The sequence below is a fragment of the Oryx dammah genome, unplaced genomic scaffold (assembly GCF_014754425.2).
Source record: "Oryx dammah isolate SB20612 unplaced genomic scaffold, SCBI_Odam_1.1 HiC_scaffold_5, whole genome shotgun sequence".
In the NCBI taxonomy this organism is placed as follows: Eukaryota; Metazoa; Chordata; class Mammalia; order Artiodactyla; family Bovidae; genus Oryx; species Oryx dammah.
Window position 1 is genome coordinate 106,173,616 of NW_024070189.1, and position 13,201 is coordinate 106,186,816.

Here is a 13,201-nt window from a genome sequence, read left to right on the forward strand (position 1 = left end):
CAATTAAACAAGAAAATGAAATAACAGGCAGCCTGACTGGAAATGAAGAAGTAAAATGACCTCTCTTTGCAGATACAATCTTGTACATAGACAATTCTAAGGCATCCACTGAAAAACTATTAGCGCTAGTAAATGAGTTTAGCAAGGTTGCAAGGATAAAGGTTGCTAAGATGACTCTACCACCTGAAATGACTTGCAAATTCAAGGTAATCCCTATCAACATCCCAGGTAGTTTTTTTTTTTTTGGTAGATATTAAAAACTGTTGTAAATTCATATGAAAATGCAAGGAAATGCAATGTTCTGAACAGCCAAAACAATCTTGGGGGAAAAAAAAAGAAAACCAAGTTGGAGGACTCACACTTCCCAATTTCTAACTTACTGCAAAGTAACAATAATCAATACCATGTGATCCTGGAACAAGGACAGGCATAGGGACCAAAAAATAGAACTCAGAGTCCAGAAAGAAATTCATGTATTATGCTTAACTGACGTTTGACAAGAGTGCCTAGACCATTCATCTGGGAAAAAAGAATAATGTCTTCAACCAATGGTACTGGGACAATAAATATCCAACATGCAAAAAAAAAAGAAGTTGGACCTCTACCTCACATCATATACATATATTAACTCAAAAAGGATGAGAGAACTAAATATAAGAGCTAAAACTATAACACTCTTGGAAGTCTCTGTAACCTTGAATTAGAGAATGGTTTCTTAGATATGACTCCCAAAACACAAGCCAAACAAAAAATAGACTGATTGGAGTCCTCCCCAGGAACCCCCAAACAAAAAAACTTATACTTCAAAAGATACTATCAAGGAGGTGAATAGAGAACTTACAGGAGAAAAATATCTGCAAATCACGTATTTGATAGGGGCCTGTGCTTAGTCACTCAGTCGTGTCCGACTCTTTGTGACCCCATGGACTGTAGCCCGGCAGGCTCCTCTGTCCATGGGATTCTCCAGGCAAGAATCCTGGAGTGGGTTGCCATGCCCTCCTCCAGGGGATCTCCCAACCCAGGGATTGAACCCAGGTCTCCCACATGGCAGGTGGATTCTTTACCAACTGAGCCAGCAGGGAAGCCTGATAAAGGCCTCGGATCTGGATTTTATAAAGAACTCTTAGAACACAATAATAAAAAGACAAGTAATTCAATTAAAAATGGGCAAAGGATGGACATTTCTCCAAACAGGATGTTCCAGTAGCCAGCAGGCACGTGAGAGATGTTCAGAGTCCTTAGAATTTCTCGTGCGTGCGTGCTCAGTTGCTCCAGCTGTCTCCGACTCTTTGAGACCCTATGGACTGCAGCCTGCTAGGCTCCTCTGTCCATGGGACTCTCCAGTATTCTTGCCAGGGAGAAAAATGCAAATCAAAGTCACAATGAGGTGCCACTTCAAACCCACTAGGCACGGCAAAATTTTTTAGAAAAACGAAAATATGCACTGGTGAGGAGGCAGAGAAACAGGAGCACCTGCACACTGCTGGCAGGAAAGTGAGATTGTACAGCTGCCTGGAGGTCAGTCTGGCTGTTTTTCAACAAGTTAAACCTAGAGCTAACATATACTCCAGCAATTCTACTCCTAGGGATATATCCAAGAGAATTAAAGATACATTCACATGAAAATCTGAGTACACATATTGATAGAACCATTCATAAAAGACAAAAGGTGGAAACAACCGACAACATCCATCAATGGATGGATGAACAAAATGCAGTCTCTATCTACCTATCTATCTATCCACACAATGAAATGGGGCTTTTCTTGTGGCTTGATGGTAAAGAATCTGCTTGCAATGCAGGAGAGCCAGGTTCCATCCCTGTGTCGGAAAGATCCCCTGGAGAAGGAAATGGCAACCCACTCCAGTATTCTTGCCTGGAGAATTCCATGGAGAGAGGAGCCTGGCGGGCTATAGTCCACGGGGTCACAAAGAGTTGGACATGACTGAGCGACTGACGCGTTCACACAATGGAATATTATTCAGTTACAAAAAAGAACAATGTATTGATACATGCTGCAAATGGATGAACTTTGAAATATTATAGGAAGTGAAAGAACCCAAATACTGAATCCACATAGTGAATGATTCTATTTATACAAAATGCCTAGAACAGGCAAATCCTTAGAGACAGAGATTAGCGGGCTGGCAGGGGTGAAAGGGTATGAGGCTTCTTTCTGGGATGATAAAAACGTTCTAGAATTAAGACAGTTGTGATGGTTGTACAACTTTGTGAAAATTCTAAAAAACCACGGAAACAGCTTACCTTTAAAAAGGGTACATTTCATGGTATGTGAATTACATCTATCTTCAGCCCCCTACTGATGTAAGTATGACTGTGCTCTAGTGTGTCTGTTACTAATGGGAATACTCTCAACTGAGGTATGCTGAGGTGGAAGGTTGGGAACTGACTGCTCAAAACAGCTACACATCCTGATAATCCCTTCAAGTTCATCATACTGATTCATATAACAAAATATTTCAACAGCTTCCTTACAAATAATGCAAAAAAGTTACATTTACACATGTAAAATTATTCTCATCCAACTTTAGAATTTACTGTTTTTAAAAGAATACAGGCCTTCCCCAGTGGTCCAGTGGTTAGGAATTTGCCAGCCAAAACAGGGGACACAAGTTTGACCCCTGATGCAGGAAGATCCCACATGCTGCAGAGCAACTAAGCCATGGGCCACAACTACTGAGCCTGAGGTCTACAGCCTGGGCTCTGCATCAGGAGAGAGCAAGCAATAAGAAGCCCGTGTACCACAGCGGCGAGTCCCCGCTCACCACAACCAGAGCGTGCCCCTGTGCAGCCAGAGATCCTGCACAGCACGCCCGCCTGCACCGAACACTGCGTAAACCCAGCAAAAAATCTCGGACAGATACAGTTTATTACTAACAGCGTGGATTTTGGAAAATTTTTTGCACACTCATCCTTTCATCTCACCAAGTATTTATTGAGCACTTACTATGTGCGAAGCACATTACTAGGTACCAGGGATACAGCGGGAAGAGACACAGTTGAATGTCCCTGTGGCTGTGGAGCTGACATCCGGGAGGAGGCAGATCAACCGTAAACAAATAAGCAAGTATCAGAGAGTGAATGGCGGTCCTGAAGAAAATAAAATGGAGTAACTCATTTCAAGGCCCGAGGGGGCATCGCTACACAGGGTGTCCCCACACCTGGGTCCTGTCTGGAAACTGCAGGGGCCGACATAAAAATATTAAAAGAAATAGCACCGCTGTTCCTCCCCTGGGGAGCACGAGCGCCTTCTGTCTCTGAAACACACACAAACGAAATAGGTATGTGACCTCCCAATCAGCCTTCCAAACACAAGTGGTTGAATAATACTCGACAACACAGCTTTTTAATTTTATTATTTATTTATTTTAATACAAAGCTTTGGCATTAGCAATTTTATGAAAAAATAAAATGTACTAAAAATAAATGCTTGTGTGGCATGATTGGTAAATGATGCACAAAAATAGGTTCTTTTTTCCTTCAAGGCAATCAGTCAGAAAGCAGTGTTTTTCTTTCTTCAAAACCATTCTACCCTATGGGATAAAAGGAGAAAAAGAGAGGTCAAGAATTAGTTAAAGGGTATTTGTCAAATTTTTAAAATAGTAATTCTAACTGAATGGTGGGCTGGGTTGTCCCCAAGTATTTCCCAGAGCAGTTTGGTCAAGCCAGTCAAGCCAGTCAGCTCCTGAACTCAGCAGCTTCAGATCTGCGGTTAAGTGGCTCAGTCACTTAAAAGTGTGTTAGTACTTCCAAAAGGAAGGCAGGGGAAAGTACAGGTTAATAGCATTTTGTTTAAAAAATGTGGGGACAATTATACAGTTCACAACTTGTCCTGGTTTGAATGCATGTTCTAAATACTGAAGGCCCTGAGATCAGTAGCTGCTGTCTTTACAATATGCTCTCCCTTTATACCTCAAGCAAACACGTCTTTATTTTGAAATAAGATTTGAGGAGTATGGCCTCCCAGGGATATAAGGCTTTCTTACAGGAACTCACGGATTTAATGTGCGTGTATTTTGTGTGTTTGTGTATGTGTCTCCCCCTAAACCAGGTGCCTGAAGGTACCTGATATCTGAAGCTTCCTTCATTACCCTCAGGCTAATGCTGGCCCTCTGCAGCCTGATGGTGTGGGACTGCTCTAGCTTGCTCAACCCTTCTAGAGTCTGGTTCATTGCTCTGGTCTCTATACACCATATCTTCAGTTCTGCTCTTTTCTGCCTGCTGAGCTCCAGATCCACACTCTGGATCCAAATCACTTACTCTTTGGTTATCATACAGCTCTCCAGCATTTCCTGTTTTATCTCTTCCCTGTCGTCCTGACTTTCTTCTTCAGCTCTGTATTTTTACCTAACCTACATTCTTGCTTTCGGTCTCTACCATGCCAAAGCAATTTCTCAGTCATTAGCAATTTTCTTTTTACTGAAAAGCCTTAGACATCACCTGCTGGTTACCAAAAAACAAAACAAAACAAAAAAAACACCACAGTCCAAATTCCATAGTCTTCCTACTTCCACCATCACCTACAGTAGATACATCAAACCACACAGCTCCTTGAACCTGCTGTGCTTTTTCCTCACCTTTGTTTTAATGATGCCTGGCCTGGTTTCTAAGTCACTTCCTCCAGGAAGCCTTTCTGCCTCCCTCAGGGGAGGAGCGGGAGCTCCTCTGCGTCTGTATGGTATTCATGCCACACTGCCCTGGCACAGGTACGGCATTGGGTACAGAGAGCGCAGCAGCCCGTCACCCCAGGGCTCCTGCACAGCAGGCCTGGTGCCTCAAGCTGGGGAGATGGTGCCTCACCAATGGAAGGCTTAGGGTTAGGGTCATTCACAGAAACTGTGAATGAGTCCCTACACCTGTTTATTAAATACAGTTCATGTTTAATACGACACATTGTTTGTATAATATTTCCTCAGTAGGCATAGGGACTTTTAATGGGTGAGTTAAGATTTTTAAACTTACTTTTTTTGCTGCCTTTCTAAGTAATTATGGGGCTTCCCTGGTGGTTCAGACAGTAAGGAAGCTACCTGCAATGCAGGAGACCCAGGTTCAATCCTGGGTTGGGAAGATACCCTGGAGAAGGGAATGGCAACTCACTCCAGTATGCTTGTCTGGAGAATTCCATGGACAGAGGAGCCAGGCTGGCTACAGTCCATGGAGTCGCAAAGAGTTGGACCTGACTGAATGACTAACACATGTAAGTATTTAAAAAAAAAAACCCGATGAAGCCGAACATTAAAGGCACTTCTGAAAAATAAAAAGACCCACAAAGTCAAGGCAGAAGCCCAATCAAAGGTTCTGCTGCTTTAATCTTCTTTCTTGTCACTAAGTTTTTAGAAAACCAAATTTATCTTTTTCAATGATATTATTTGGAACCCTTAAATGGCCGTCTGGAGTAGTCAAAGAAAAACAGTGTGAAGACTTGGAACCACAAGTACTGGGCTGGAATCCCAGGCCCTTCCTCCCATGGCATTTCTTGGAGGTCACTCAGCCCCTCTGGGCCTCAGGTTACTCCTTTGTGTACGTATCTCGGGCTCACTGTGGAGAACTAATGCTAAAAGAAAGAAGGGTATTCATGGTGAGGCTGGGGACAAGCATTTGCTGACATTCCTACAAAAAAAGCTGTCTCAGGAAAATAAACAATCAGATATGTGTGCCAGTGTGAGCAAGTTGTTAGGTTGAGGACTTCCCAGATGGCCCAGTGGTTAAGAATCTGCCTGCTTAGAATGTAAAGTGAATCCGCAACCCTGGCATCAAAGGAATGTGGTGCTGTTGTTTAGTTACTAAGTCGTGTCCAACTCCTTGCAACCCCATGGACTGCAGCACACCAAGCTTCCCTGTCCTTCACTATCTCCCAGAGTTTGCTCAAACTCATGTCCGTTGAGTCGGTGATGCCATTCAACCATCTCATCCTCTGTTGTCCCCTTCTCCTCCTGCTCCCAAACCCTCCCAGCAACAGGGTCTTTTCCAATGTAAAAAATGGAGATCTCAGGTGATGCTGGGAAGAGCAAAATAAAAGAATTAAAAAAGAAAAAAAGAAGCTGCCTGACAATGCAGGGGACGTGGGTTTGATCCCCAGGCTGGGAAGATTCCACGAGTAACTAAGTCCATGCACCTCAACTACTGAGCCTGTGCTCTGGAGCCTGGGAGCCACAGCTGCTGAAGCCTGGGCCCCCTAAAGCCTATGCTCTGCAACAAGAAAAGCCACTGCAAGAAGCAGCCTGTGCACCACAGTCAGAGCAGCCCCTGCTTGCTGCAACTAGAGAAAGCCTGCCACACAGTAAGTAAGACCTAGCACAGTCAAAAAAAAAAAAAAAGTTATTAGATTGAGAACTAAAAATTCAAAATTCTTCAGCTCAGTGTTTCTCAAATTGCAGGCTGCAACCTATTAATGGATCATAAAATCAGTGCAGGAGTTTGTGACCCATATTAACAACAAGAAACCACAGAGAAGAAAAGATCTGTATGTAGTAAGGAAAACTGCGGAACTTCTGTTTCAGTCATACATGTGGGAGCACTGGGTCACAATAGAAAATGTATTTCTTACGGTAGGAGATGATTTTAAAAAGTTTTAAAAACACTGCTTGACCCTGAAGATTTGACAAGGGGTAGCCAGCTGAGACCCAGACCCCTCTTGTTGGGTTTTGATCTCTCCTAGGAAGGGATCATTTAGGACAGACAATTCAAGAGGAACTCTCAGAACTAGGAGTCTCAGAACTTCTGTCTAACTCAAGCTGCAGGTGCTGCTAAGTCACTTCAGTCGTGTCTGACCCTGTGTGACCGCAGAGACGGCAGCCCACCAGGCTCCCCCGTCCCTGGGATTCTCCAGGCAAGAACACTGGAGTGCGTTGCCATTTCCTTTTCCAATGCATGAAAGTGAAAAGAGAAGGGGAAATCGCTCAGTCGTGCCCGACTCTTCGTGACCCCGTGGACTGCAGCCTACCAGGCTCCTCCGTCCATGGGATTTTACAGGCAAGAGTACTGGAGTGGGGCGCCACTGCCTCCTCCAATCTGATTCAAGATCTGCCTCCAAACAGCTCTTGCCTTGTAGTTTCCGTCTGAATAAGCAACTCCTGGCAAGCTCATTAGCTTTTAAGACAGCTCATTTTCATGGAGGGACAATTCTTACTGGCAGGAAGTTCTTCCTTACATTAAATGGAAACCTACCTCCCTATAGATGTCTCCAGAGCTACATAGGAAGTATTACCCTCTGCAGGCACTGATTAGTCACCATGAGACTATTACAAGTATTAACTGGGGGCAATGTGGGTAATAACAGAGTCCCACAAAGGACTAAGATCTTGGTAGCCACACAATAAACAGTAGCTGTTCTCACCTTTGAAAATCCTCCAGATACTTGATAACACCTCTTTCATCACCTCTGTCTCCTCTTTTCTAAGGTAAATATCCCCAAAGTATGAAATGATTAAGTTTTCAGATACTTTTATATTGAAATATGTCAGTGTTCCTCTTAAAAAGCTTTAGCAAAACAATTCATAAATACTTAAATACTCTTAGTAGAGAGTAAAACAGAAACATCAATTCCTTTGACCTGGCCTATATATTTCCACCACTACAACTCAGAGGAGGACAGCTCAAAAAGAACACTGAAGCCCAATGGACTTGCTGCAGAGCGAGGACTTCTTGGACTTCAATTATGCTACAGGATTTCAGATTTGCTCCAATTCTTTCAACAAGCCGAGCACATCAGATTCATCTCCTCCTGCCGAGACTGTCTGAATCTTAAATGATAGTCTACACCCCTCTGCAAACCTCAGAACATGGTTTCTATGCATGAGAATCCAGGAACTAAGAAAGGGCTGTAGAGAATACCTAGTTGAACCGCCCAGGCAACTCAAAACCTCTCCTACATCATCCATATCTTATAACTTATTTCTCAAATAAAAACATTTCAAATAAATATTTACTTTTCTTATGTTGAGGGAAAAGTAGATTTATGTAAACGTAAGCTGGTAAAGGTTGAGATTTAAGAAGGTTTACTTAAATAACAAAACATAGCAGAAAACATACTTTGGGAATTGAAGTTCAATATAACTTGTTCAGTTGCTCACTCGTGTCTGACTTTTGCGACCCATGGACTGCAGCACGGCAGGCTTCCCTGTACTTCACTATCTCCCGAAGCTTGCTCAAACCCACGTCCATTGAGTTGATGATGCCATCCAACCATCTCATCCTGCCCCCTCCTCCTCCTGTCCTCAGTCTTTCCCAGCATCAGAATCTTTTCCAATGAATCTGCTCTTCGTATCAGGTGACCAAAGTATTCGAGCTTTAGCTTCAGCATTAGTCCTTCCAATAAATATTCAGGGTTGATTTCCTTTAGGATTGACTGGTTGGATCTCCTCGCAGTCCAAGGGACTCTCAAGAGTCTTCTCCAGCATCACAATTTGAAAGCATCAATTCTTCGGTGCTCATCCTTCATGGTCCAAGTCTCACATCTGTACGTAACTACTGGAAAAACCATAGCTTTGACTATATGGGACCTTTGTCGGCAAAGCGATGTATGCTTTTTAATATGCTGTCTAGGTTTGTCATAGCTTTTCTTCCAAGTAGCAAGCATTTTTTAACTTCACGGCTGCAGTCACTGTCTCCAGTGATTTTGGAGCCAAAGAAAATGAAATCTGTCACTGTTTCCAATTTTTCCCTATCTATTTGCCATGAAGCAATGGGACCAGACACCATAGTCTTAGTTTTTTTGAATGCTGAGTTTTAAGCTAGTTTTTTCACTCTCCTCTTTCACCTTCATCAAGAGGCTCTTTAGTTCCTCTTTGCTTTCTGCCATTAGAGTGGTTATCATCTGCATATCTGAGGCTGTTGACACTTCTCCCAGAAATCTTGATTCCAACTTATGATTCATCCAGCCCAGCATTTCCCATGATGTACTCTGCATAGAAGTCAAATAAGCAAGGTGACAATATATAGCCTTCATGTACTCCTTTCCCAATTTGAACCAGTTCATTGTTTCATGTCTGGTTCTAACTGTTGCTTCTTGACCTGCATACAGGTCTCTCAGGAGGCAGGTAAGGTGGTCTGGTATTCCCATCTCTTTAAGAATTTTCCACTGTTTGTTGTGATCTACACAGTCAAAAAAGGCTTTAGTGTAGTCAATGAAGCATAAGTTTTTCTGGAATTCCCTTGCTTTCTCTATGATCCAATGGATGTTGGCAATTTGATCTCTGGTTCCTTTGCCTTTTCTAAATCCAACTTGTACATCTTCAAGTTCTCGGTTCTTGTATTGTTGAAGCCTATCTTGAAGGATTTTGAGTTTGCTAGCATGTGAAATGAGTGCAATTGTGCAGTAGTCTGAACATTTTTTGGCATTGCCTTTCTTTGGGATTGGAATGAAAACTGACCCTTTCCAGTCCTGCGGCCACAGCTCAGTTTTCCAAATTTTTCCAAATTTGCTAGCATACTGAGTGTAGCACTTTAACAGCATCATCTTTTAGGATTTGAAGTAGCTCAGCTGGAATTCCAACACCTCTAACTAGCTTTGTTTTTAGTGATGCTTCCTAAGGCCCACTTGACCTCATACTCTACGATGTCTGGCTCTAGGTGAGTGGTCACACCATCATGGTTATCCAGGTCATGAAGATCTTTTTTGTATAATTCTTCTGTATATTCCTGCCACTTTGTCTTCGTATCTTCTGCTTCTGTTAGGTTTATATCATTTCTGTTCTGTATTGTGTCCATCTCTGCATGAACTATTCCTTTGGTATCTCTAATTTTCTTGAAGAGATCTCTAGTCTTTCCCATTCTATTGCTTTCCTCTATTTCTTTGCATTGTTCACTTAAGATAGCTTTCTTATCTCTTCCTGCTCTTCTTTGGAACTCTGCATTCAAATGGGTATATCTTTCCTTTTCTCCCTTGCCTTTCACTCCTCTTCTTTTCTCAGCTATTTGTAAGGCCTTCTCAGAGCCTTACTCAGGCACAACAAATGTTTGGGAAGCTAATATATAAAAATACATTTACCATGCATTTATTTGCTTCTTTGACTACTATCCTGTTTATATTTGTCAAGTTTCAAAATTCACTAGATCTGTTTATAGTATTAAAAAAGTAAAGCACAATTAGTCATGATTGAGTACTTATATAGTATTTCATCACAATAGAAGGTGGTGCTCCCAGATACATGGACTTTTGATTAACTTCAGTTAAGTCACATTGTCAAGCCCTGGGTGAACTTGCAGAGTGTGGTGAGGGAGGCAGAGTGCTTTCAACCCCAGGTGAGCAGCAATTCATGAACCATGGAGGCCTGGACTAAGCCTGGACCAGGGCTGGGTCCACAGCCCTGCTTTTGTATCTGGCCACAGATTTTGCTCACTGCTTGATCTTGCTCACAGGGTCTCACCAGTGGCTAGACTGGGTCAGTCTTACTGACATCACAGTACACAAGTTCAGTGTAACACTGTCAGAAAAGTAAACTGTAATAGTAGGTAGATGGTATAAGGTGGAATTTACTAGTAATATTCAGACAAATCATTAACATGTGAAAAAACAGAATCTACTCATATAGAAGACCATCTTAGAAATGGAGGAGGGGACCCAGAAAACTGAAGCAGAGTAATTAAATTGAAAAGGCAATCTCATTTTGACTGCAATTTTTTGGTTAAAGTGAAATGGGAAATAAGACATATTTCAAATAATTAATGAAGAATAATTATAAATTTATTTGCTAAAATAAACTTTTCAGAATTAAAATCACATAGGAATTTTTCATCAATATTCTTGAGAAGGAGACATTGAATAAGAGTGGGTATTTATTTATTTATTTTTGGCTTCATTGAATGGCTTGTAGGATCTTAGTTTGCAGACAAGGGATCAAACCCAGGCCCCCAACAGTGGAAGTGTGGAGTCCTAACCACTGGACTGCTGGGGAATTCCCAACCATTATCTTTTTTTTCAATACCCTAGAATTAAAATGGACTTAAAAAAATTAAGTACTGTTACAAAAAGTTAACACATAAAAGCATATAGGAGAGAAAAACATCATCCAAAATTTTACTAAATTAAGAAAATCACCATTAATAATTTGGTCACCATCCTTTTATCCACCCATATGTGTGTACACATACACACACACATACACACACACTCTCTCTCTCTCTCTCAACTTCTCTAAATGGAATTATGGAAACTGTCATTCAGAGTGGTTTTGACTAAGACATAGAAATAATAGTCAAATGAATAACTGTACTAACAACCCTCTACAAAGGCTAATGGGAGAAGGGATGGACTAAGATATGGATCTAAGATCTATGACTCAGATTCTGAGTCATGCATGCATTTATGAATGGAACTCTAACTTACAACAGGTAACATGTCTATTGAGCATTCTCTAAAATATCTAGAACATGAACTGAGCGCCTGAGTGGCAGCAAGGTGACTACTAAATTCCTTAACAATTCCCTAAAAGTGCCCAGTGTGCAGCTACTTGCTGTGATTGGTTTTTGCTCATTTGAGAAATTTTAAGAAGTGGGCTTACATTATCATCTTGTCTGATGGGTTGGTATGGGAATAAGCAAAAGAGGTGACTTCAGGAGAAATAAACATTTCCCTCCAAACTGAGGGTTGATTACAGGCACTCGTGAGCTCTTATGATTCTGTATTCTATTTCATGGAAGAAAATTAAATTCATTTGCCAAGTGATAAAGACAGATGGCCATCTTATTCATAAAACTTTGAAAGAATCTCAGAGGAATTGTTTTGGCTAACATTTATTGAGCACTTGTTATGTACGAGGCACTGTGCTAAGCACTTTATATGCTAATTCTTATAACAATCCTATGATGTACTCCTACCATTATTCTTGTTTTATGGATGACTAAAATGAACTTCAGAACAATATTATCTAGGTCTCCCAAGGAAAATATGGAGGAGCAGGTAGTCATATCCAGGTATGTGTGACTCTAGAGTCTGAGCTATTAACACTGTGCTATGCTGAAGTAAAACGGCATCAGGTGGGCCCAACAGAAGCAGCCAGCTGGTGACCTACTGGATGAGGTTGAGACTACTCATCTGAAGACTGAAGACTGCCAAGTGGCCATGACATCCTCTCAATATGTAATATGTCAAGAATGCCAAAGGGTACTTCTTGTAAGTATCTAGCCAAAAGATCAGGTTAGAAGTAATAAGGTCATGTCATTGGAAACGGAAGTTTCTTGCCCATTGTTTCTACAGGTGGACTATGAGCATTTAATTAAATCAATTACATGAGCGTGGCTGGTTGTTACTACTCAACTAAAGTGCCAGGACATAACAGAATACAAAGAGCACAGGAACTCCACCAATTAAAAGTTCAAATTTCAGCAGTGTTCCAGGGATGCTTTCATCTTGAATTAGTTTTCATGAATATTGCTTAAAAGAAAGGACTGAATAATATCCTAAAGTAAATGCCCCAAGTTTAATGCAAAACAAATAAAGCCACCCCCATGGAAATTAGCTACCCCCACGGAAAGCTACTTTTGGAAAACCACTGGATCAAACTGGACCTCAACAGTTATCTAGCCCAAATTTTCCATCCAACAGCTCTGACAAGTAAAATGCAGCTTTTGCCTGCATTCCTGGTCCAGGGCACTCCCTACCCCGACAGCAAACAATCTCACTGGTAAGTAGCCTGCTGACAGACGTTCTTCCTTTTACCAAGGTGAAATTTTGCCTATCTGGAACCTGGTCTTCATTTTGTCCTATGAAAATACAGTCTATGCCTTTTTTTTTTCCTGATCATCTTTCTAATATTTAGAAGTCACAGATACTTTTGATTGCTTCTTTCTTGCAGGTTAAATATCCATGTTCCTGTGACCACAGGCCAGGGTGCCAGTTCTCCACCGAAAGCTAAGTCTATAAAACTCCAGGTAAAGTTTGACGGGCATGTGGGGCTTGTCCCGCGGGGCTAACCCCATCAGCAATCGGGATGTGGGGATTCTCTACGTGCTACAACTGTACTGCTTTTCTTGGCATTCGTTCCACCCTTGATTTATTCTATCCTCGTGGCTGATGAAAGCCCTGAGATCTTTTCTAAAGTGATCAAAGTGAACTCCCAATCAGTGTTACTGTTTGTGAAATAAACTGTTTTGTTAGGTATGATCCCATCAGGATCAGTATGAAATTGGTGGAAGCCAATTCTCATGATCTTTACGAAAATGACATATTTTCTTGGGATCA

General features: G+C 41.6%; 1 protein-coding gene across 1 annotated transcript in view; it reads right to left on the reverse strand.

Annotated features, from left to right (window-relative positions):
• Positions 1–3,432: 3,432 nt before the first annotated feature.
• RNF130 (ring finger protein 130) overlaps positions 3,433–13,201 on the reverse strand; it is a 137,548-nt gene continuing 127,779 nt past the window's right edge. The window contains exon 9 of the mRNA XM_040241416.1: positions 3,433–3,554. Coding sequence (XP_040097350.1) covers positions 3,539–3,554 — 16 coding nt within the window. The 3' untranslated portion in view covers positions 3,433–3,538. The remainder of the gene's footprint in view (positions 3,555–13,201) is intronic.